General features: G+C 44.2%; 1 protein-coding gene across 5 annotated transcripts in view; it reads left to right on the top strand.

The window, feature by feature from the left end:
* RBM33 (RNA binding motif protein 33) overlaps positions 1-25,610 on the top strand; it is a 131,415-nt gene that overhangs the window by 4,064 nt on the left and 101,741 nt on the right. For all 5 annotated transcript variants that reach the window (XM_081343901.1, XM_081343900.1, XM_081343899.1 and 2 more), the window contains exons 2-4: positions 11,124-11,199; positions 23,096-23,144; positions 23,545-23,621. In XM_081343901.1, the coding sequence (XP_081200027.1) occupies positions 11,124-11,199; positions 23,096-23,144; positions 23,545-23,621 (202 nt within the window). The remainder of the gene's footprint in view (positions 1-11,123; positions 11,200-23,095; positions 23,145-23,544; positions 23,622-25,610) is intronic.

Genomic DNA, 25,610 nt, shown 5'->3' with positions numbered 1-25,610 from the left:
CTAGTTTTATTCCTTCTTTGCATTTTATGTCCATACTTGAGCCCTAAAAATGCAAATATAAAGCTGCTTCTTCCCAGTATGATGAAAAATCTTTTAGAGAACTATTCCAGTGTATATTAGTGGAAAATCTGAAATCTAGTGTTGTTAATGCAGGAGATAGTTGGATGGTGGAAATCATTAGATATTAGACTATGATCTCCTTACATGCTGCTAACTACAGTGTTGTTTTGTGTATTTGATAAAGAGCTTTATTATCAGGTATCCTCCCTTTCAAACAAATTGTGCTACTTTTTTTTTGAACTAAACAAATAGTTGTTCGATTTTGATATACTGAGTTTGAATATTTGGTAGTGTAATAAATTGTATTTTAGAGAGCTTTTTCTAAGTGAAGTAGAGTACAAGAAACAAATTTGGCTTCTTTATTACAAACAGTATTCTTGCATACAGTTTAGCTATTTAAAGTACATATGAACTGCTAAACCTAGAAGGTCGTTTAAAATGGGTATATTATGTGTCCAGGGGTCCCCAACCCATGGACCAGTCCATGGACCAGTACCGGGCCGCAGCATACCAGCAACCGGTCCACACAAACAAGCAAAGCCCCATCCATAGGATGCAGGCAGCATGCAAAACCACGCCCCCTCTGGTCCGGAAAAACCTGTCTCCACGGAACCAGTCCCTGGTGCCCAAAAGATTGGGGACCTCTGTTATAACATCAAAAGTTGATTTGGTACAGCATCCTTTTTCCCCCCACAGTGGCTAGCCGTCTATGTCTGAGATGTCCAGAAGCAGAATTTGAGGACAAATTAATCTCTTTGGTCCATGTTCTTCAGCAACTAATACTTACAATTATATTGCATTCAAAACTGACGATGATATATACCTTCAGGCTTAATAGCTATTAATAGTTTTATTCCTCATGAATTTGTCCAACCTGTTTCACATGTTTGTGGTATCCCAGCTTAAGGAAGTACATTCTATGGTTAATCACAAGATTTCATTTTGCCTGTTGACAGTGTACCACATTCAGTTCCTTTCAGAATTTTAGAGGTTTCAATGTAACAGAGAGCAGAACTCTTCATTCTATTTATTTTCTTTTATTAAATGATGAGAATTTTAGTTCAGCGTATGTGGAGGACATCAGATTAAAGAAAACTGGCATGTTATATTCTTACCTTCCTTTCTCTTTTTGAAAGTTTGGAACAGAAACGTTAAGAGTCTTCATAAATGCTTAACTCTGTGGGTTAAATATATATTCCAATGCCCTGTTATTATAGAAGACATTGCATAAATTCCATGTGCATTTTTTTTTTACCTCCGGAGAAGATGGCCGCGGCCCGCGGCTGAGCTAGAGAATGCGGGAGGATGAGTTTTGGCTTGTTGAGTCCTGAGGAGGCTGTTGCTTGCCGCACGGCCTTGGCCGGGCACTGGGAGTTCCCAGCGCCGTGACAACTTGCTGAGGCCGTGGGAGATGGCGGTGTGGCGGTCCAGGTGGACCGGGCCTGACCTGCAGCGGCCGAATACAACTTCCTTGAAGCCGCCGGAGATGAGTCGGGCGGCGAGGTACCTGGGGCCTAAAGCGGTCAGGATGATCCGAGCGGCGGGGTGCCTGGGGCCTGCAGCGACCGCGGCGACTCCTTTCGAGGCCGTTCGGGACGACGTTTGGGCGGTGAGGTGCCTGGAATCCACGGCAGTCGGGATGCTCCGGCGAGGCTTTTTGGGCCTACGACGACTGCAGGAACATCTTTGGAGGCCCGTTCGGGGCGATGATCCGGGCGGCGAGGCGCACAGGGCCTGTGGTTCTCTCGAGGCCATTGGTGGTTCTCTCGAGGCCATTGGTGATCCGGGCGGAGGGGCGCTTGGCCTGGGATGGCCGAGTGCCCAACTGACGATTGGTTGGTGGACTTTCCCCTCCGGTGGAAGTTCTGCGGGGGTGGAGACATGCCGACCGAGGGGCCACAAGCTTTTCCTCCTCTGCGAAGGCCCTTTTGGGGCCGCTTTTTGGAGGATGGAAGCTGCCGACGATGCTGCCCAAAGAAGATCGTGGTGAGACCACCCCATTTCCCTGGATGATATTTATATTCTGAGGCTTGCTATAGCCCTTTGGTCGTGAGTTTAACTGGAGATGGGGATGCATGACTGGTTGAATTTTATTGCTGCCATTTTCCATCTGTGGTGGCTTTGGAGGTGTTGTCGGTGGGGCCTGGCGATGTTGGGCGGCAGGGGGCCCCAGCTGTTATTGGCCGGACCTGGAACCTGAAGCTAGAGACTTGATTACATCCATTCATTATTGGAACTTTGGATGCCTCCACCGACAAATGGACTATTACTACCTCCCAGTCATTGCATTTTTCTTTTCCCTCTCTGCGACCTGCCCGGAGCTGGATAGTGGCATTCCCTGATGCTGGAAGATCTTCTTGGCACTGTGAGAGGGTGACTTCGCTCGGGAGTTGCTGTCCAGCTCTGTAATTTTATCATCAATTGTTGTTGTATTGATTCCTGCCGATTCATCTCCTTCTGCTTTTAGCTTATTTTATCTTTTTATCTTATTGATGATTTATTCCGCGGGCACATTGCTTGCCCTGAGAGATTCCCCCCTCTCCCAGGTGTGGCCCTCTGGTTTGTGCCACCGGTTCCTTAATGACGGATCCTGGGATCCCGAGAGGTGGCATGGCACAAAAAGGAGGCTTAGGGAATTTTTATGTAAACTTTTTAATGGGTTAGGGAGGGGGGAGGGGTGTAAGTTCCAGCAGAAAGATGGGGGGATTTTGCTGGATCTTTCTCAATCCAGGTTGGTAAATGGTCGCGGCGGTGGGGGGGAGGGTCTTGGGGCCCGAGGGGATGGGGTGGGGACAGTGATACCCACGGTGATTGGGAATGGCGGCAGACGGATGAACAGGGCCATATCGAAACGGGATCTCGCCCCCGCTATCTCTGAGTGGTGGCACGCTCCGACCCTCTGGCTTCATCCTGCTTTTCCGGGGGGGGGGGGAGGACAGGTACCTCAGCTCAGGCTGGTTTATTTGAATGCCAAGTTGTGATGAATAAAGCTCCCCTCATTCGGGAATTGATTGAGGAGGAAGATGCAGACCTGGCATGCATCACTGAAACCTGGTTGGGCCTGGAGGGAGGGGTCCCTTTGATTGAACTATGCCCACCAGGCTTCCGTGTGCTTCACCAGCCTCGGGCTCAGGGTAGGGGCGGGGGGTGGCAGTTGTTATTAAGGAGGCCCTTTGTCCGCGGGAGACCACTGCCCCTTAGATAGGCAGATGTGAGTCCCTTCTCCTGAGGTGGGGTCCTGGGGGTCAGTTGGGTCTGTTGCTCACGTACCTTTCTCCCAGCTGCGTGGCAACGGCCCTGCCCGGGCTACTTGACGCTCTCTCGGGGTTGGCGGTTGAGTTTCCCATGCTTATGGTTCTGAGAGATTTTAACCTGCCTTCCCTGGGTGGTGCGTCAGGGGTGGCCCGAGAGTTCATGGCTTCCATGATAGCCATGGACCTGACCCAGATTATTGAGGGTCTGACTCATGAGGGGGGTAACATACCCGACCTTATTTTTATCTCTGGGCAGTGGCTTAATGGTCAGGGTGGGGTTATTCCAACATAACCCCTTTCATGGACAGACCATTATCTCCTGCGGTTGGGCCTCCGTCACATCACCCCCCCCGCTGTCAGGAGGCGGAACCGACCAGGTGGTTCCGCCCCAGGCGCCTGATGGACCCAGATAGGTTCCAGACGGTGCTTGGACTGATTCCTTCCTCCCTTTCCCACAGCCCGGTCGAGACCTTAGTTGACGCCTGGCAAAGGGCGGCTTCGGAGGCTCTCGACCGTGTTGTGCCTTTGCAGCCTCTGACCCGGCGCAGATCCCGGCTCGCTCCTTGGTTCTCCGCAGACCTGCGGGAGATGAAGCGCCGGAGAAGGGGCCTAGAGAGCATCTGGAGGTCCAGTCGGTCCGAGTCTGACCGAACACAGTTAAGATCCTTTTCTAGATCTTATCTTGTGGCAATGGAGGTGGCGAAGCGGGTTACCGTTGGGGGTGTGTGTCCTTCCTTCCTTTTTCCCTCCCTCCCTGCCTTCCTCCTTCTCATTGCCATCTCCTTCCTTCCTTCCGGTGCTGATCCTGGCTCTTCTGCTGAGCCCCTGGTGTCAGGGCTCAGCAGAAGCACTAGGATCTGCTGGAGCCCAGCGCTGATCCAGGCGCTTCTCCTGAGCCTCCCAGAAGCGCTGATCAGCTGGAGCCCGGTGCTGATCCTGCTGCTTCCGCTGAGCCCAGACAGCCCTGCAGCTCCAGCCGTCTCGCTCAGGCTTCTGTGGTGGTGCCGCCGCTTCAGCTTATTCCCGTCCCCTGCTACCACTTCTGTAGGATGGTTGTGTACTACCTGCCAGGTGCCAATGTATCACCAGTGGAAAGCCCTGATCTAGATCAGGAGTTCCCAACCAGGGGTGCTTGTACCCCGTGGACGTGCGAGATGATATTCCAGGGGGTGCGAAAACTTGGGTTTAGAAATTTCAAAATTGTACTGTATATGCATAATTTGTTGCCGTTATTTTGAATTTTTGTAAGGGGATGTGAGAATATATCAGAAGTGATCTAGGGGTGCAGGGTATAGAAAAGGTTGGGGGCCGCTGATTTAGATAATATGTCAGGACCCACCCCAATCCACATCTTAGGAAAATAAAGAACTCTTGGAGCCCGGTCTTGTCCAAAAGGAGTTTTTACTAGGACATGATCGGTTGTGAAAACAAGACAGGATCTGGCATTGTGTGTACATTTTTACTATATAAAGGATTCCCGTTTCAACCCCCCCCCCTCAACCCCATCTGGTCAGCCTCACATCAATTAAACTTAGGTGTCAACCCTTTCGTGGGAAAAGGGGAATCTTCTCGTGCTTTATTGCTAATTGCTAATTGCTTTCTTCCTTTCAGTTCCAGATAGGGATACAACCCAGATCTCTTCTCCCTTCCTTCCCCTCCTTTGTTGTACTGGGATCAAAGGGGTTTGCCTGGTCTTTGGAACACAGCCTCCGGTCAGACTGAATAAACATCTTCACCTCTCCCCCCCCCCCCGGAGAATGGCAGAATCCAGGGACGCACAATATTTTAAACATACATTTATGAATGTGATATAAATGGATTCTGACAGTCTGCTCTCCTTTCTTTAAAAAAAAGATAGGTCCATCTGCGGGGAAAGAAAAAAAACAAATATAAATATTAACCCGGTTTGTTCGGATATTCTGCATGAAATCTTTTAAGCAACTTTGGTGCTTTTGATGTAAAGTTTATTAACCCACTCATTTTCTGAGGAGGGGAGGTGTTTCCACGCCACTAAATATTGGATTGTTCCATGGTGTTTTCTGGAATCTAAGATCTCTTTCACCTCAAAATGTTGTTCTCCTTCCACCATGATTGGGGGTGGTGGTGGTGGGGTTTTTGTTCGTAGAGGTGATTGTTGTTCTCTCTTTATTAAACTGCAGTGAAAGATTGGGTGTATTCGTTTAAGATTTTTGGGTAGTTCTAATTCAACTGTTACTGGGTTTATGATTCTTTTAATTGGAAAATGTCCAATATATTTTGGTCCTAGTTTTTTTACAGGGTTGGAGTGATTTCAGGTATTTTGTGGATAAATATACCATCTCTCCTACCCTGAATGGTGTGGGATCAGTTCTTTTTTTGTCTGCCTGTGTCTTGTATGCTTTCTTAGCATCTTCTAACGCTTTCCTAACGATTGGCCAGGTGTTCTGTAATTGAGTGATCCATTCCTTCAGCTCAGGAATAACCGGTTCTTTTGGGGTTAGTTCTGGTATGGGGTTGAAATTCTTGACCTGTAGCTACTTGAAAAGGAGTGTAACCTGTGCTTGAGTGTACTGCATTATTATATGCTACTTCTGCAAAAGGCCGTAGGTCCGTCCAATTTGTTTGCTGAAAATTAAGAAAGCATCTTAAATATTGCTCAAGTACTGAGTTCAGTCGTTCAGCCGATCCGTCTGTCTCAGGATGATGACTAGATGACAGTCCTTGGGTGGTTCCTAAAAGGGATAAAAATTCTTTCCAAAATGCCCACGTAAATTGCACCCCTCTATCAGATATTATGCATTGTGGTGCCCCATGCAATCTAAGTATGCTGTACAAAAAGTTTCGCTAATACTTTTGCAGTCAGGATTTTTTAGCAAGGTATGAAATGTACTTGCTTAGAGAACAGATCTGTGACAGTCCAGACTATGGTGTTTCCATTACTTTCTGGTAGTTTCACGATAAAATCCATGGCTATTTCTTTCCATGGGGCTGAGGGGTTTTCCACTGGTTGTAACAGTCCTGGCGATTTCCCTTGCAGCCTCTTAGCCATCACGCAAATTTGACAGCTGCCCACATAGCTTTCTATGTCCTTTTTCATGGATGGCCACCAAAATTGCCTTTTAGTTAAGTGTAAGGTTTTTACAAACCCGACATGTCCTGCTGATTTTGTATCATGGCACAGTTGCATGAAATTGATCCTCTGGGTGGCAGGTATGTATAACTTCTCACCCGCCCAAGGTAGCCCATCTTTAATTGTGCACATATGTCTATTTTTCTGGAACCATTCATCGCTTTCCAAAGACTTCCAGAATTCTATTCCAGTTTGGCTATCTACTTTCGGCTTCATTTTTACCTGTGCCCTGGTGGTGACTGGTGCTGCCAGTTGTTGTTCAGGCACAAGTGGTTTAAAGTCAGTAACTCTTGTGCTGTTATATTGGGGCATGCGAGATAATGCGTCTGCCAGGAAGTTCTCCCCCCCCCCCCCGGTAAGTGTTTGAGAGTGAAATTGAATCGGTGAAAATGTTGAGACCAGCGGGCTTGCTTAGGAGTGAGCTTCCTGGGCGTTTTTACTGCTTCCAAGTTTTATGATCTGTCCAGACTTGGAAGGCTATTTTATTTCCTTCCAGGAATTGCCGCCATGTAATTAATGCCCATCTCAATGAGAACGCTTCCTTTTCCCATATGGGCCAATGTTCCGTTTCTGTGAGTTTCCTAGATGTATATGTGCATGATTGCAACGCCACCGTCTCATTTTCCTGTAGTAATACGGCTCCTACCGCTACATCACTCGCATCTGCCTGTATTACAAAAGGTTTGTTGGGATCTGGATGTCTCAGGACAGGTTCAGCAGAAAAAAGTCTCTTTAGCCTCTCAAATGCTGCTTGACATTCCATTGTCCACTTCAGGGGCTGGCTGGCTTTCGCAGGGGACCCCCCCTTTTGTTTTCAACAAGTTTGTGAGGGGCATGGCTATTTGGCCAAATGAAGGGATGAATTGGCAGTAGAAATTTGCAAACCCCAGGAAGCTTTGCAATTGCTTCCGTGTGCGGGCTGTGTGTGCCCATTCTAATACTGCCCTGACTTTCTCAGGGTCCATTTCGATGCCCTCTGGGGATATGCGATATCCCAGATAGTCAATTCTTTCCTGGTGGAATTCACACTTCGATAGTTTAGCATATAGGTGGGCAGCTCGCAACTTTTTCAGGACTGCTCTGACTAGGTTAATATGTTCCTCTTTGGTCTCAGTGAAGATAAGGATGTCATCTAGGTAAACCAGGACCCCCTTATATAGGTGCTCCCTTAGCACGTCATTTATTAATTGCATGAAAACTGCGGGGGCCCCTTGCAGTCCGAATGGCAATACTTTGAATTGGTAGCAACATAATGGGCAGTTGAATGCAGTCTTCCATTCAGCTCCTTCCTTAATCCTAATACGGTAATATGCTTCCCTCAGATCTAGTTTAGTAAAAATCCTTCCTTTTGATAGGTGGGATAGTATGTCCTTCATTAGGGGTAAGGGGTACAGATTACATTCGCTAATTGTGTTCAAATTCCTGTAATCTATACAACAGCGGTAAGAACTGTCCTTCTCCCTGAGCAGAACCGGGGCGGCCACTTTGGGTCTGGCAGGCTCGATAAAACTTCTTTCCAAGTTTTTCTTTATGAATCTTTCCATTTCTGCCATTTCCTTAGGGCTCATGGCATACATCCTGCGCTTTGGGAGTTTTGCCCCGGGTTTGAATTCTATAGCGCAATCTGTAGGGCGGTGGGGGGGAAGCTCATCTTCCCGTTCCTCACTGAAAACCTCAGCAAGGTCCCTGTATTCCTCCGGTATCTCTGGTAACCCCTTCTCTTCCCCCACTGATGCTGTCTCCTCTCTCCGGGTTGGGTGGATGCTTTGGGGTTTTAAGTTTTTCTGTTCCCCCTCTGGGAAATAAGAGTTCAGTTGACCTCCAATTTATCCCGGGGTTCCATTTCTTCAACCATTCCAGTCCTAAAATCAATGGGCATTCCATGCCTGGGGCCACTACAAACGTTATGTCTTCCTTGTGAGACCCCAGGGATAGGTGAATTGGTAAAGTGGCTAGGGTAGCTGCCCCACCTGCTATTGACCAATCTAATTGGCTAAAGGAGATTGGTTGTTTTAGTCTCCTCACTGGGATGCTCAATCTCCCCACCAGCATCGGCCTGATGAGGCAGTGGGTGCAACCAGAGTCTATTAGGGCTTTTACTTTGACGGCTTCAGGCATAGTGGAAGCTAATATAGTCACTATCTTAAGAATGGGTGGAATGGATCCACTTACCAAAGGTTCTCCCTCTGAGCTGTCTTCCGAGGTGTCTGCTGCTCCTGCGGTATAGGCCGGAGTCCAATCCCAGTTCTTGGCAGGGGTTGTGGACTCTACAGCCCCTGTCCCCTTCATGGAAGATTCTTTTGGGTTGCCTTGGGGTTTCCGTAGTTTCTTGGAGGGTGATGCCTCTGTTTTACGCTGGAGGGTTTTTGAGCAGCATTCTGTGGTGCGGTGACCCTCTCACCCGCATTTGAAACAGCCTGTTGATTTTTTAGCTGTGGGAGGTGGGTTCTCCCATGGTTTCCCCCGACGGTGTCTCTTCAGCAGGTCTATCTCCCCCTCCTCTGCCAGGACATACCAGTCGTTGAGATGGTGTGGGTCTCCTCGAGTCAGGCAAGCATCATACAGGTCGTAGTTTAGCCCATCTTTGAAATGGCTAAGGAGGATGTCTTCTGGCCAGTTCAGCTTGCTGGCAATGGCTCGTAATTCTTGGGTGTATTCAGCCACAGGCCGTCTGCCCTGCATGACTGTTTTGATTCTTGCCCGGGCTTTACGATCAGCCAAAGGATCCTCAAAATGCTGCCTCAAGGACGCCATGAATTGGTTGAAATCGTTGAGTTCTGGGGCGTTGGAATCATGTAGGTTCACCACCCAGTCTGCAGCCAGTCCGTCCAGGGCGGATTGCACAATTCGGATGCGGGTTTTGTCCCTGGGGATGTCCCGTCTGTATTCTTCCATATAGCTAAGGACTTGGGTTAAGAAAAATCCCAATCGTGATGGCTCCCCCTTGAATTTTGTTTCCAGGGGCGGGAATCTTTGACTGGAGCGTTGTCTGCACCGCGGACGGTATCGCTCCTCATCCTGTTCCCCGTCTGTGGTTCTGGGGGGGGGGTACTGCTGAGGCAGCGACTCCTGTTCCATTGGACGGCCCCGGGGTTTCAGGTGCTGGATCCCCTCCATTACCTCTCCAGTCGCGGCCCCAGGCACTGCCTTGGCTGCGGTCCTCAGCTTTCTCCTCTCTTAGTGATCTAAGGGTTGCCTTCATCAGGTTGATAGCTCTTTCTAGAATCCACTCCTCTTCATTGATGTGCAGGGAGCTCTCCATCTCTCGCCTCCATTCCAGTTGGTGATTGCTCTGCCTCGGGGTCATTTCCCCCGATGCCTTTTTCCACTCACTTTTCCTTCCAACGCCCATCGACCACCGGGGTTTTTGGTCGTGCTGCTCCACCACTTCTTCCCCTGGGGAATATGCCACTTCAGCTTCCCATCCTTCCTGGGATTTCATTCGGGAGGAAGACTCCCTCTCCATGGGGCTTCCCTCCTCTCTTGCTTCGTCGCTAGACATTTATTGCAAAGTCCCCCGGTAAGGTTTTCCCTTCCAGGTTGACTGTTATAGCAGATCCTATCTACTGTCAGGACCCACCCCAATCCACATCTTAGGAAAATAAAGAACTCTTGGAGCCAGGTCTTGTCCAAAAGGAGTTTTTACTAGGACATGATCGGTTGTGGAAATACAAGACAGGATCTGGCATTGTGTGTACATTTTTACTATATAAAGGATTCCCGTTTCAACCCCCCCCTCAACCCCATCTGGTCAGCCTCACATCAATTAAACTTAGGTGTCAACCCTTTCGTGGGAAAAGGGGAATCTTCTGTGCTTTATTGCTAATTGCTTTCTTCCTTTCAGTTCCAGATAGGGATACAACCCAGATCTCTTCTCCCTTCCTTCCCCTCCTTTGTTGTACTGGGATCAAAGGGGTTTGCCTGGTCTTTGGAATGCAGCCTCCCGTCAGACTGAATAAACATCTTCACCTCTCCCCCCCCCCCCCAGAGAATGGCAGAATCCAGGGATGCACAATATTTTAAACATGCATTTATGAATGTGATATAAATGGGTTCTGACATATATACTAGAAAATACTGTTTGAAACTCTATATTGTGAATGCCTGCTGATGCTACATAATTAATCCAGAGCTGCCAATAGATTCTAGAATTTTAAAAAAGAATTCCTAAATGACGAGTAAGCAGCCTAGATTGTTTTGGACTACGTTCGTGTAATTTCTAGTAATTGGCTATGTGGGATGGACTCTATTGTCAGATTATCCAGATGAATCAAATTATTTCTCTCCCTCTAAAGATTCAGATCTGGTCTGGAGTTACTGAACAGTCAGAGCCTTGTAAGAATTACTTCACATTATATTTTTCTACCTTTTGTTGAAGTTGCACATGCCAGTCTAGAGTATTTGCTGTTCATTTCTATTAGTGCAACTTTCTGACGAGAGCATGGATGTATTTATGATGATGCCCAGCAGTATTTTTTGCTAAAAATATAATTAAAAGCGATTTTGAAGTTGTTCTACAAGGACAGTGCAGAAACCCAGCACTGTTTATTTTATTATTTCATTTATTAAATTTGTATGTTGCCTAGCTCCCCTGTAGGGCAACTCTAGCATGATTCTTCAAAATAATATCAGTATTGCTGTCGGAGAATCCAGGCATTTGTTTCACATTGTGCAAATTATTAAATGTCTTTTGTTTATAGAGGATGACTTTGATCATCATAAACCTGGTGCAGAAAGGTCTTGGAGAAGGAGAACTGGAGATGATGATTGGGATAGGTAAGCCTCTTTTTTTGCTTTTAAGCAGATATGTTTTCTAGCACGTGTCGTTTGTTTCTCTGTTTCACAGTATAATTGACAGGATTTTGAAAATGTTCAAATACTGTCACTCAGTTGAAGAGATATGTATGCCTGCTAATGAAAATCAGACAGTAAGCAGGGGCCACTTTCTTTAATCAGAATTGCATTTTCCTGTGGAATACATGGGGGGAATTGATGGACCTAAGAAAAACAAGCAAGTTATTACATTTTTTCCAATCCACCTAAATATGTGCTTATTTATACCTAGTTATATATAGCTCTTCATACTTGTATTTGTAACATGTGTTCACTAGCACCTATGAATATATTTTTAAGTGAGTTTGTCTGTTGGAATCAGTGGATAAAGAAAGTCTGTGGACCAGATGTGGGAGCTCAGCAGATCTTACCTATGTTATGATGTTATCTTTCCCCTTCCCCAGTTCAGATCTTGAAAATACGAACAAGTCTAGTATTTAAAGGTAGTCCTTGACTTATAACTATTCATTTACTGACCATTTAAATGTATAACAGCACTGAAAAAAGAGACGATTGGCCCTCACACACTTATGACCGTTGCAACATCCCCATGGCTGTGTGATCAAAATTTAGGTGCTTGGCAACCAGCATATACTTCCAATGGTTGCTGCATTGGGGGTCATGTGATCGTTTGTGACTTTCCTAGTCAACTTCTGACAAAGACAATAGAGGAGGCTGGATTTTCTTAATGACTGCGTGATTTGCTTAACAACTGCAGTGATTTGCTAAACAATCATCTTAAAAAGGACCATAAGTTGAGGACTACCTGTATTTATTTAGTTATTAAATTTCTATGCTGCCCATCTCATTATTAAGCGAATCTGGGTGGTTTATGACAGAGGTCCCCAAACTTTTGGGCACCAGGGACCGGTTCTGTGGAGAAAGGTTTTCCCGTGGACCGGAGGGTGTGTGGTTTTGTGCACTGCCTGCATCTCATGGATGGGGCTTTGGTTGTTTGTGCGGACTGGTTGCTGGCATGCTGTGGGCCAATACTGGTCCAAGGACCGGGGGTTGTGGACCCCTGGTTTACGATGTTATATATAACAGTATAAACCAAGTATAAAGTTAAAATATCAAAATTAACAACAAACAGGATAAAAAAGACCAATATATAAACTGGGAGCAGTTGGTCTACTAGCCATCTCCAGAATGGGATGCCCCCATCAGGGACCCTTAGCCAGTTGGCAGAGGTTTTCAGGCCCTTTTGGAAGGTCAAGAAGTGGAGGGCATGATATTCAAGAGGTGGGAGCCACAGCAGAAATATATCAATGTATATTAAAACCTGCATTTAATGGACCTTAATTTAGTGGAGATACCATCAAAGCTGACACCAACCAGAGCATAGACAAAACTTAAAGAAGGTACTGCAAGATTGGAAGAAGTGGTGAGACCTGGCCTGTAGAATTGCCAAGAGTTGGATGTGACTGAAGGGATAACAGCTTCAATTTAGTGGATAAATTGGATGCAGTAGACAAAATTTGAAGTTTTGACGAAGTTGATTTAGCAGATTTGGTTGATGTTCTGGGAAGGTTTGGGGAAGATCGCTGGGATGGGAAAGCCAATGGCCTGTGTGACAGGATGGAGAAGATCAGGGGCTCAATGAGGAAGGGGCTTATTGCATACTTTGAATCTTATTTCCTTGTAGTTGGGCTTTTACTGTAAGACTGAGCCATGCCGAAGAAGGCAGACGTATCTTTGGCTGTGGGTAGTTGTAGAAAAGCAGCCCTCTGGGAACATATTATTTCCCTTGCAGCAAGTGGTGGAACTGGAAAGAAGAATATTAACAGAAAGGGGACACTTTTATGTGTACACACAAAAAAAACACTTTTCAGATTTAACAGGCCTTTAGATTTACTAAACACTACCTCCGCCCCCCCCCCCTTGTTAAAATCAAGATTTTACTATAGCATAATATAATGTTCAGCAACAGTTGCTTTTTCAACTGATTGTCAGCTGATTTCTACATATACCCACTGGAATCAAATAATTCTGTTGAGAAATTCTATAACTTAAACTTAGCTAGGAATTCATCTCTTAACTTTGTTATGTTCTTATGTTCGAATATGTTGCTCTTCAGGTAGTGATGGCAAGGATGAACAATACTCTTCTCTGCACATTTTTTTTAAATGGGCTACTTCAAACTTTGTGAGCTTTTTCTGTATAGAAAAGGCTCAAGCAGAGAAAAGCATTGACTTGTGCCATGCCCTTTTGGATAGAGGAGACTTTAAGTCTCCTCCACCTCAGTGCCATTTTTAAATTAGATTATGATTACCCTACATTTTAGAATAATATGTGGAATAAGCATCCTAATGTAACACATTTACAGCACATTTTCTGTTGCTTACCTTGCTTTGGTTTTATGCTGGTTTGTGACATCAGAAACAGGACAATATTTTAAAGCATCCTTCCCCAATATGATATTTTCCAGATGTTTTGGGTGTATAGTTTCAAGAAGTGTTGATAGGCAGTGAGAAATCCAACTTTTGGCTGCTCTCCTATGGCATACCGCAGGACCTGATACTCTCTCTATTCCTGTTGAATATCTACAAAAAGCTGCTGGGTGAGATCATCCATAACATGAAATATCAATATGCTGATGATATGCAGTTTTAACATCTCCACATAACCTGAGTGATGCTGTGCTCTCGTAGTGCCTGGAGGCATTAGGGGCCTGGAAGGGAACAACAGACTACAACTTAACTCTGGCAAGACTTGAGTGGCTTTGTCTGCATGGAAGATTCGGGTCTTAGACACCTTTAGTTCTGGACTGGGTTGCACTATCCTGTTCAGATCCAGTTTGCAACTTGAGGGACTCATGACTTCTGCTCAAATGTCAGATGGCAGTCATGTCTAGGAGAGCCATTATGCAGCTTCAGTCAGTGCACCAGGAGTTAGTGCAATCAGGAGTCCAGGTAGTACAAATGAGTATAGGCTTACTGTGTGCTAATGCTCTCTACAAGAATCTGAACTACTAACGGTCAAAGCAAATTAGCAGTAGATAAGAATTAACAGAAGTCAAGCTGGGCTGATTTTAGATCTCTTGTGGGCAAGAAGGGAGTTGAGACTGATGATACATTTGACTCTTCCCTCAAGTTCAGCCTGGTCATTCACAGACTCTCTGTGCTTGGTCATTCTTGTCTGAACTACTGCAATGCACTTTACATGGGGCCACCCTTAAAATGCATTTGGAAGTTTCAACTGGTACAAAGTGTGGCAACACAGGCAGTCTTTGGGGGCCATGGAATGACCCATGTTACAGCACTACTTCACAAGCCTCACTGGCTGCTAGTTTGCTTCCCAGATTTTGGTTATGACCTTTAAAGCCCTACATGGCATGGATTCACACTATCTATCTATCTATCTATCTATCTATCTATCTATCTATCTATCTATCTATCTATCTATCTGGTTTATATACCGCCCTATTCCCAAAGGACTCAGGGCGGTTTACAAGGCAAAATTTAAAAACAATCCAATATAAAATTAAAATAAATTAAATTAAGTCTAGCCACAAAAATTAAATCACAATTTAAAAACATTAAACCCCTCAGTCCAGACCAGATAGCTCAAAGAGCCAGGTTTTTAGGTCCCGGCGAAATGAACGAAGGTGGGGGGCAGTCCGGAGTTCCGTTGGCAGTTGATTCCATAGGGCAGGCGCACCCACAGAGAACGCCCTCCCCCTGTGGATCACCCATCGGCAATCCTTGACTGGCGGTTTCCTGAGGAGGCCCTCCCTGTGGGAGCGCATAGGACGATGGGAAATTGACGCTGGCAGCAGGTGCTCCCTTAGATAATCCGGGCCCATGCCATTTAGGGCTTTATAGGTCATCACCAGCACCTTGATTCTCACCCGGAGGGCAACTGGAAGCCAATGCAGCTCGCGGAGAAGAGGTGTTACATGGGAGTATCAGGAGACTCCCATTACAACTCGCACGGCTGCATTCTGCACCAGTTGAAGCCTCCAAGTGGTCCTCAGGGGCAGCCCCATGTAGAGAGCATTGCAGTAGTCTAGCCGGGAGGTCACGAGTGCATGGGTGACTGTGCGTAGGGCATCTCGGTCCAGATAGGGCCGTAACTGGCGCACCAGGCGAACCTGGGCAAAAGCTCCCCTGGCCACGGCTCCTATATGATCTTCCAAACTGAGCCGTGAATCCAGAAGGACACCCAAGTTGCGGGCCCTATCAATGGGGGGTAACACCTCACCCCCCATAGTTAAGGATGGAAAAGATTGGTTAGTCTGAGATGCCGGTATACACAGCCACTCAGTCTTGGCAGGATTGAGATGAAGCCTGTTTCTCCCCATCCAAGCCCGGACCGCTTCCAGGCAACGGGACATCACGTCGAGGGCATCACTGGGTTGGTTCGGGGTGGAAAGAAAAAGCTGGGTATCATCAGCATACTGATGATACCCCACCCCGAAACCACGAATGAGCTCACCCAGCTGCTTCATATAGATGTTGAACAAGAGGGGAGAGAGGACCGACCCCTGAGGAACTCCACAAACGAGGCGGACCTCTGCCCTCCCGTCAACACTGACTGCGAGCGGCCCAGGAGGTAGGAGAACCACTGTAAAACAGTGCCCTCCACTCCCAACCCCCTGAGACGCCGCAGTAGGATACCATGGTCGATGGTATCAAAAGCCGCTGAGAGGTCTAATAGGACTAGGACAGAGGAACAACCCCTGTCCCGAGCCCGGCAGAGATCATTCACCAGCGCAACCAATGCCGTCTCCGTGCTGTACCCGGTCCTGAAGCCCGATTGGTACGGGTCCAGATAATCAGTTTCCTCCAGGAACAGAGGGAGCTGAAGTGCCACCACGCTCTCAACCACCTTCGCAAGAAAGCGAAGGTTGGAGACCAGACGATAGTTGTTCAAAATAGCTGGGTCTAGGGCAGGCTTCTTGAGCCTTCAAGGCGGCAGGGAAGGTACCCTCCCTCAAGGAAGCAGTTATTACTGCCTGGAACCAGCCAGGAGGGGCACGGGTCCAATAAACATGTGGCGGAACTCAGACTCTTCATGATCTTGAAGAACCATGCCATGCTGCTGAGACAAGCCCATCCTACACGGTGCTGGCAGAGGAGGCCTGCTCGTGCTGGCAGGAGAAGAGCCTTTTATGCTGTAGTGCTGACTCTCTGGAACATCCTGCCCCCCCTCCCAGGGTGGGTCCCCCCCCTAATCCTTTCACAAGGGCCTGAAGATCTGGCTTTGCTGGTTGGCTTGGGGACCAGATGGGAGAGTACATCAGTGATGGTGGTTGTTGGAGTAACTTGCTGACCCCCCCCACTCCTCTCCACTTCTTGCTTCACACACACCCCACTCATCTTTTTAATATTGTTGTATTTTTGTGTTATTGCACTTTCATTGTTTACATTTATTGTTTTATTCCTTTACTGTTGTTATTTTTACATTTTAAATCACTTCCTGTTTTATTGTTGTAAGTAACTCAGTGTAGCCCCGTAGTGAGGTGGGTGGCAAATAAATTCAACAAATGAAATGAAGTGTAATAAATATGAATATATGTACCATTACAACCATTCATTTAGTGACAGTTTTGAGTTGTTACAACAGCACTGAAAAAAGTGACTTATGCTTGTTTTTCATTCTTACAAATGTTGCAGCATGGCTCTGGTCATGTGATCAAAATTTGGATGTTTGGCAACCGGTTCATATGTGATGATTGCATTGTCGGGGGGGGGGGTCATGTGATCCCCTTTTGTGACCTTCCAACAAGTCACAAGCAAAGTCAGTAGGGAGGCCAGATTCGCTTAACAGCTGCGTTACTAATAACTGCAGTGATTCACTTAACAAATGTGGCAAAAAAAGGTCATAAAACAGGGCAAAACTCACTTCACAGATGTCTTGTTTAGCAACATAAATTTGGGGTTCAGTTGCGATAATAAATCAAGGACTACCTATATCAGTAAACATGGCTTCAAATTCTGAGAATTGTAATCCTTAGACATCTGGATGGCATCAAGTTGCCTTAGTGATTAATAAAAGTATATATTTAGGCCACATCCATGGGTACTGATTGCTCTCTTAGAACTCAGAAGTAAGGAGCAATAGAACTTGATGCCAGTCATTTTGTAGCTTACACTGTGCAGTTCTATTGACTGCTCCCAATAGTTTTATTTAGCTGTTGAATAGATAGGAGAGAGGCAAACCCTATCATTTAAGAATACATTTACTACTTTCCCATACCGGACTTCTTATCACTCCCCTGGCCTGGCCACTTTCGCTGACCAAGTAGGGCAAAGATGTAATCCATGGGTGGCAGAATTAATATCAAAGAGGATCATGTCCATTTCATCAGGATCCATAGATTCCTACAATCCCAAATAAGTCATCACAGTTTGATTTATTTGTGCTGCTTATCTGAAAGCAGTAATTCAGGGCAGCATATAAATTACAACAACAGTTCTTCGGTGGTCCAAATGTCCAAGGTTAAGATAGTAATTCCAATCTGTGTAAAAAACAAATTTAATCCATGGAGCTCATAGTGACCCAAATGCCTGGAGAACAGCTGGGTCCTCAGAGAATTACAAAGGTTAAATTCTTCGTGGTGGTCCAGCTAAGAATCTTTTGGTTATCAGTTTTCTTTATAAGGAACTGTAAACAATGCTGCTGGGTGGTTTTCAATGGATGAAATAAGAGCAGAGAAGTGGGCTTGTTTTACTTCTCTTAGCATCACAGCATAGGATGAACATTGAGATCGTGCCTGTGTTTAATAACATCCATTCTTCATTTTATACCAAGGTTGTTTTAGGAGTCTCTTCTATCATGCTTTAATGGCTGCTCTATCCCCCAGTCCCAAAGGTGCTTTTTCAAGAGGAAACTTGACTTTCTTGTTTTTCTTTGAAGACATTTCGTTTCTCATCCAAGAAGCTTCTTCTAACAGCTGCTCCACTGCCAGTCCCAGAAGACCTTTTTCAAGAGGCAACTGGACTTCCTTGTTTTTCTTTGAAGATGTTTTGCTTCTCCTTCAAGCAGCTTCTTGGATGAGAAGCGAAATGTCTTCAAAGAAAAACAAGGAAGTCCAGTTGCCTTTTGAAAAAGCATCTTTGGGACAACCATGACCTGGATGACTGAGAACCTCCATAGACATCAACCCCAGTCATGTGATCGCATTTCAGGCACATGGGAACTGGCTTGTATTTACGACCTTTTTCAATGTCCTGCAGTCCCCTCATTGTTTTGTTTTTTGTTTTGCCAAAATATGGCTTTTACTTTCAGTTTTTTGCAAGAATATTCCATAGTAAACAATAAGTTCACTTAGCTGTGGAGTTTGTTTAACTACTGGTGCAAACACCCCCCCCCCCACACACACAACAACATAAAATTGGGTGGGTCATATGATGATCTGCTTTATCACAACTTACAACCATAATGGGCAGGCTTCATAATGGTCATAAATTGAAGACTCCCGGTAGGTCTTTCTTCTATATGGAGATCCATGATACTTGCTAATTGTGTGATAACTAGTGAGTAATCATGGCAAGGGATTGATGGAAATGTCCTGCATTCAGATCATGTTTCACTTGGAGAGAGTTAATTGAGGTTTTAAGAGTTAAGATTTGAGCTTGTCAATCAGAAGATTGGTAGTTTGAGGCCCAAGTACTGTGTGACGAGGTGAACCTCCACCCTTGCCCCAGCTTTTGCGAACCTAGCAGTTTGAAAGCATGCAAATGCAAATAGTTAAATAGATATCATTTTGATGGGAAGGTAACAGCGTTCCCTATATAGTTGGCATATAGTCATGCTGGCTACATGACCACAGCAGCATCTTTCGGCAGTGCTAGCTGGCTCCCTCGGCTAGGAAGCGGAGATGAGCACCGACCCCCAAAATCAGATGTGACTGGACTGGTGAAACCTTTCTTTACCTTATACTTTTTAACATTCTGGAAGCACAAGCAATAGAACGCAGCCAAACTAGAGTCTTGGACTTTAAAAGAGCTAATTTCAATAAACTTAGAGAGACCTTGGGAAGAATTCCATGGATGAGAATCCTAAAGGGGAAAACAACTCAAGAAGCTTGGGAAATTTTGAAAAGTGAGATAATAAAGGCCCAGTCTAGCACAATACCAACAAAGAAGAAAAATAACAGCTCTCAAAAGAAACCAGCATGGCTGCATAAAGAATTCTGATAAATTGAAAGATAAAAAGGACAAGTATAAGAAGTGGAAAGAGGGGCACATAACTAAGGCAGAATATCAGCAAATAGCCCGTGCCTGCAAAGATGAAGTGAGGGAAGCTAAGGCTCAAAATGAACTAAGGCTTGTGACCAAAGTCAAAAATAACAAAAAAAACTTCTTTCAACATGTAAAAAACAAGAAAAAAGTTAAGGAAATGATTGGTCCATTAGTGGGGGAAAGTGGCAAGAAGGTGACAAGCAATAGGGAGAAAGCAGAACTATTTAACTCGTTTTTTGCATCTGTCTTTACACAAAGGGAAAAAACAGTCCAATCTACCAAAACCAGTGCCATAAAAAGCAATAGAAACACAAGTTAAGATAGGCAAGAAAATGGTAAGTGAACACCTGTCCAGCCTAGACAAGTTCAAATCACCAGGACCAGATGGATTACGCCCCAAAGTTCTCAAGGAACTGGCAGATGTGATCTCAGAACCACTGAACTATATTTTTCAAAGATCCTGGAGCACTGGGGAACTACCAGAGGACGGGAAGAGAGCTGATGTAGTTCCCATCTTCAAAAAAGGGGAAAAAATAGATCCAGGAAATTACAGACCTATCAGCCTGACCTCAATACCTGGGAAGATTCTGGAAAAAGATAATCAAACAACAAATCAGTGAACACCTTGATGCAAACAAAGTCATCACTAAAAGTCAACATGGGTTTGTCAAAAACAGATCATGCCAGAGAAATCTTATTACGGTACATTCTTTGACCAAGTGACAAAACTAGTGGACCAGAGGAATGCTGTAGATATAATTTACTTGGACTTCAGTAAGGCATTTGATAAAGTAGATCACAAACTATTACTTGATAAGATAGAAAAATGTGGGTTAGATAGCATCACCACCAGATGGATTCGTAGCTGGCTGACAGGCCGTACTCAGCGTGTGGTCCTCAATGGAACTGCATCTACAGGAAGTGTGTAGTGGGTTGCCCCAGGGCTTTGTTCTGGGCCCAGTGCTCTTCAACATTTTCATTAACGATTTGGATGAGGGGATAGATGGGGAACTCATCAAATTTGCAGACGACACCAAGCTGGCAGGAATAGCCAATACTCCAGAAGATAGGCTTAAAATACAGGAGGATCTGGACAGACCCGAACACTGGGCGCTATCTAACAAAATGAAATTCAATGGTGAAAAAAAGTAAGGTTCTACATTTAGGCAGGAAAAATCAAATGCACAGGTACAGCATAGGTGGTACCTTGCTCAATAGTAGTAACTGTGAGAGGGATCTTTATTTTTTTTATTTTTTATTTTAATAATATTTCTATACCGCCCTTCTCCCGCAGGACTCAGGGCGGTGAACAGGGCAAGAATAAAAATACAAATTACAAAAGTTAAAACTAAATTAAATAAATGCCCACATACTAAAATAGATATTTAAAACCTAATAAATAGCCCCCGATCCCCCCATCAGGCCAGGCCAGCTTGTTCAAAAAAGTATGTTTTTAGCTCGCGGCGAAAGGAGCGAAGGTCGGGCGCCGTCCGGAGCTCAACCGGGAGCTGATTCCATAGCTCCGGGGCGCCCACAGAGAAAGATCTCCCCCTGGGGGCCACCAGTCGACATTCTCTGACCGGTGGCACCCTGAGGAGGCCCTCTCTGTGGGAACGCACAGGGCGGAGGGAAATCGATGCCGGCAGCAGGTGTTCCCTGAGAGGATCTACTAGGATCTCAGAGTCCTAGTAGACAATCACTTCAATATGAGCCAGCAGTGTGCTGCAGCTGCCAAAAAAGCCAACACAGTGCTAGGCTGCATTAACAGAGGGATAGAATCAAGATCACGTGAAGTATTAATACCACTTTACAATGCTTTGGTAAGGCCACACCTGAAATACTGCATCCAGTTTTGGTCACCACGATGTAAAAAAGATGTCGAGACTCTAGAAAGGGTACAGAGAAGAGCAACAAAGATGATTGGGGGACTGGAGGCTAAAACATATAGGGAATGGTTGCTGAGGGTGACATGATAGCCGTGTTCCAATGTCTCAGGGGCTACCACAAAGAAGAGGGAGTCAAGCTATTCTCCAAAGCACCTGAAAGCAGGAGAAGCAGCAATGGATGGAAACTAGTCAAGGAGAGAAGCAACCTAGAACTAAGGAGAAACTTCCTGACAGTTAGAACAATTAACCAGTGGAACAACCTGCCTCCAGAAGCGGTGAATGCTACAACACTGGAAGTTTTTAAGAAGAGACTGGACAGCCATTTGCCTGAAATGGTATAGGGTTTCCTGCCTGAGCAGGGGGTTGGACTAGATGACTTCTAAGGTCCCTTCCTCCTCCTCCTCCTCCTCGTCCTCCTCTTCCTCATTATTGTTGTTGTTGTTGTTATTATTATTATTATTATTATTATTATCATTATTATTTTCCGATGCTTGGTTTATAATGAGCCACCCAATCAGTGTCAACTGCTAGTGACCATATACATATGTTTTCTCGTTTACAATCTGTCCCTAACTTGGTCTTTCAGTTCTCCCAAGAGGGCACCCGTTGCCACTGTAATTTGAGTCTGTCTGTTTTACTTCTGCCCTTTCCAGCATTAGAGCCTTATCCAAAGAACTAGATCTTCGTACAATGTACCTGAAGTAGGCTGATATTTCCAATTACTTCTGTGCAAAAATGTTTTACATTTTTCTGTTAAAAAAGCTTTATGCTGTAGAAATCTTGTAAAGAATTAAAACAGGCCACCCATTTGAGTTAAATTCTGCTAAAGCTGAACATCGGGGCCCTTTCTGTGAACTTTAGCATCATTAGCTATTAGTGGGAGAAAATGTTTCTTTACTTAAAGAGCGAATTACTGTGCTTTTGAAAAAAACTGCATCCTTTTGGAATTAACCAGAATTATAAGTTACATCTAGCAACTTTCTTTGCTCTCTACGAGTTCTTGACCAATGACCGTATCAGTGTCTGTCCATAAGTCATGGCTGTCGTAAAGTGGGGCATCACATGAAAGATCTAATTTTACAACCTTTTTTTAACAACAGTAGTTAAATGAATGCAGCAGTTGTAGAGTGGCTGCTGTGGTCATTAAGCAAACTTGGTGGTCGTTAAGTGAACCATAGCTTTCCTGTGGGTACATTTTTGGCAATAACTCGACATAATGCCATTTCCCCCCCCCAAAAAAAACTTTGCCAGGAAAGTCAGCTTGGGCCAACAATTTTCTCTCACCCACAGGGTTATAATTGTGGGGAAAATAGAAGTGGAAAGGTGTGTTGGATATGTTTGCTGCCCTTTTTGTAAAAACTATACAGGTGAGGTATAAACAAACAAAACTTGTAAAATGTGCTCACTTGACTGTAGCACACTGCAAGTAGCCGTGAATGTGACTCAGTTGCAAGCACCCAAAGTCGGTTCACCTGATTGTGGCGAGAGGCAACCATTGTAATTTCAAATCTGGATCCTTGGTAGCCCCCTGGTAGATTCATTGTAACTTCAGTGGTCACTAACTGGTTGCAAGTTGAGAACTACCAGAAATGGACTTTAGTATAGAAATGGGACTTTCTCACTTTCTGAAAAATGAAGTTAACCTCATTTTTGTCTGCATTATTGCTGAAATCCTCAAGTATACTTTGGGTGAAGTAGAATGACATTGATTTAAATGATGCAATTTTTCCACCGTTTTGAAGTATCTCTTTTCTTTTTTTCTAGTGAACTGGATGATGACTTACTAGGAGAAGATTTGTTGACTGGCAAAAAGGTAAACCAGCCTGTTTAAAGTACATGCTTAAAAGGAGTAGTTAGTTTAAAAAGTAATTTGACTACTTTACTTCAACCCACATCAGTTCAGCACCTGATGGTTTAGAACGGGGGTCTTCAAACCTGGCCCTTTTATGACTTGTGGACTTCGACTCCCAGAATTCCTTAGCCAGGCAAGCTGGCTGAGGATTTCTGACAGTTGAAGTTCACAAGTCAAAAAAGGGCCAAGTTTGAAGACCCCTGGTTTAGAATCTTGCTGTCTTGCTGTTCCAGTGAAGAAATCCAAATGCTTTGCTGAAGGTTGCCTGCTTATTTTATATCAATTCATTTTTATTATCATTTTGTATTCATTTATGTCTTACGTCCAGCTCAAAAAAAGGTGTTTTTCCCCCCAATTTTAGACTCAGTCAGATATGTCAGATGAAGAACTGAATGACGATCTTCTGCAAAGTGATAATGAAGAGGATCAGCATTATAGGTTTGTGTTTTGTTTGAACCAAGAAACGTAGCTTGTTTTCTATATCAGCACATTCAGATTAGTCGTTTATATTCCTGTACTAGAATAGCACATAAAATGTGCTGTTGACCGTAAGAAGTATCATTTGAGGCACCGAACATGACACATGAACATCGTTTTATCTGTGCAAGTATATGAGTAAGAATTCAACTCATTTTCGGCTGGATATTAAAACAGAAAATAAGGGTAGTATAGGACCGTATTTCCCAGAGGCATTGTCTTCAGAATTGTGTGGTAACTTTCTCTAAAAATTTAATTGCTCTGAAGAATTCCTTAGGAGTAGCTATTCTAATGTGAATTTCTAATTATATAACTTTTCTTTTGATGTATGTATTAGGAATGTAATTGTTACTAAGTGTAACTGATTAAAAAAATACTTACGTTAAATGCCTCCAGGAAGAAAGAGGATGCCTGCTACATGTAGGCATAATCTTAACTGCAAAATTTTATTAAGAACTGTTGTTTTATTCATTTGCATTAAGAATACATTTGTACAATTACCCCAAAGGTGCTTTTTAAAAAGGCAACTGGACTTTCTTTGTTTTTCTTGAAGGTGTTTTGCTTCTCATCCAAGAAGTTTCTTCTAACTTGGATGAGAAGCGAAATATCTTCAAGGAAAAACAAAGAAAATCCAGTTGCCTTTGGGACAACATGACCTGGAGAACTGAGAATCTCCATATACATTTGTAGAATTATTCTGGCTTTTTTTATTAAATGGCTGTGTTGAATTTCTTAGATACATTGTTGGTATATTTTATCTTTTCACCCTCCTATTTGTTTTAGATACACATCTTTTCCCATCTACATATTGATGGATGCAAATAAAATCAATCAGTGAACCCCTGCAGGACTGAATATGTACACTTATACAGAAAAACAATATAGATCAATGTGATTGAAATTAGTCCTATTAGAAGTATTGCCTGACACATTAAACTAAAGAATTGTTCTCACTTCTTTCTCACTTGCATAATGGTTCAACCCTGATGTTTGACAGGAAACTTTGAGTTACAACCATCTTTAATCAATTCTGCCTTTGCTAAAAAGTTTCTTGGCAAAGCAGAATTAGGAATTAAAATGTAGCAAACCCCATATAATATCTAGATCATATTTCTATTTCAGACATCATACATAACAACATAACAAGTCTGACTCTGAACTCTATTCAGGATTGAGCTTGCCCAGAAGTGGTTCACATGTAATAATAATTGCGTTTTGGTCTTCATACCCAGGACAGAGCTGCATCTTGGAAACCTGACTTTGAAAGCATTACTGCCTTCTAATTTGTTCATTTCCATGACTTTTGCATGTCATGGTTTTTTGTAATTGATAACTTGAATCATCACTGGGAAGATTCAAGTTTAGTTCCACCTTCAGCCTTGGGAGTTCACTTGGTGACTTTAAACCAATCTCTCTCATCCTGCCTACTTCACAGGATGGTTGTGGGGCGAAATATGAAGGAAGAAGTGCCCCCTAAGTCCCTTTGAATTCTCAAAGAGCAAACAGGATATAAAGAAACAAAACCCGATAAATAGTTTTTGGAGAGAATGTAAAAGGGAACTTATAGATCATTATTGCTTCATGTAGTACGAATTGCTATATTTTAATGAACGAAAATAATTCTTTTTTAGTTTGCTGAATTGATAGGGTTTTATAATTTTTTTTTACCAGAAAACCTATGATTCCTTCTCAGAATTTAGATAGGAGCTATTGACACAACTCAAATTGAACATTGGTTGATGTTGATGCCTATAAGAATTAAATGCAAATTCTATCATGTTGAAGTATATTCAAGCATACCCTTTAAAAAATATTTCAGTAACCTAAAATTCCAAAGCATTGATGCTCAGCAGTATTAATGTAGCTAGTATAAGGTTGCACTAAATGGGAAACAAATGCTGATCTCCTTCTGTGTATATTTGTTAACCTGGGATTTAAAACTGAATGCAA

Source organism: Vipera berus (assembly GCF_964194415.1).
Source record: "Vipera berus genome assembly, chromosome: Z".
Lineage (NCBI taxonomy): Eukaryota > Metazoa > Chordata > Lepidosauria > Squamata > Viperidae > Vipera > Vipera berus.
The sequence above is the reverse complement of the archived record's forward strand: the minus strand, read 5'-3'. Positions and strand labels throughout refer to the sequence as shown.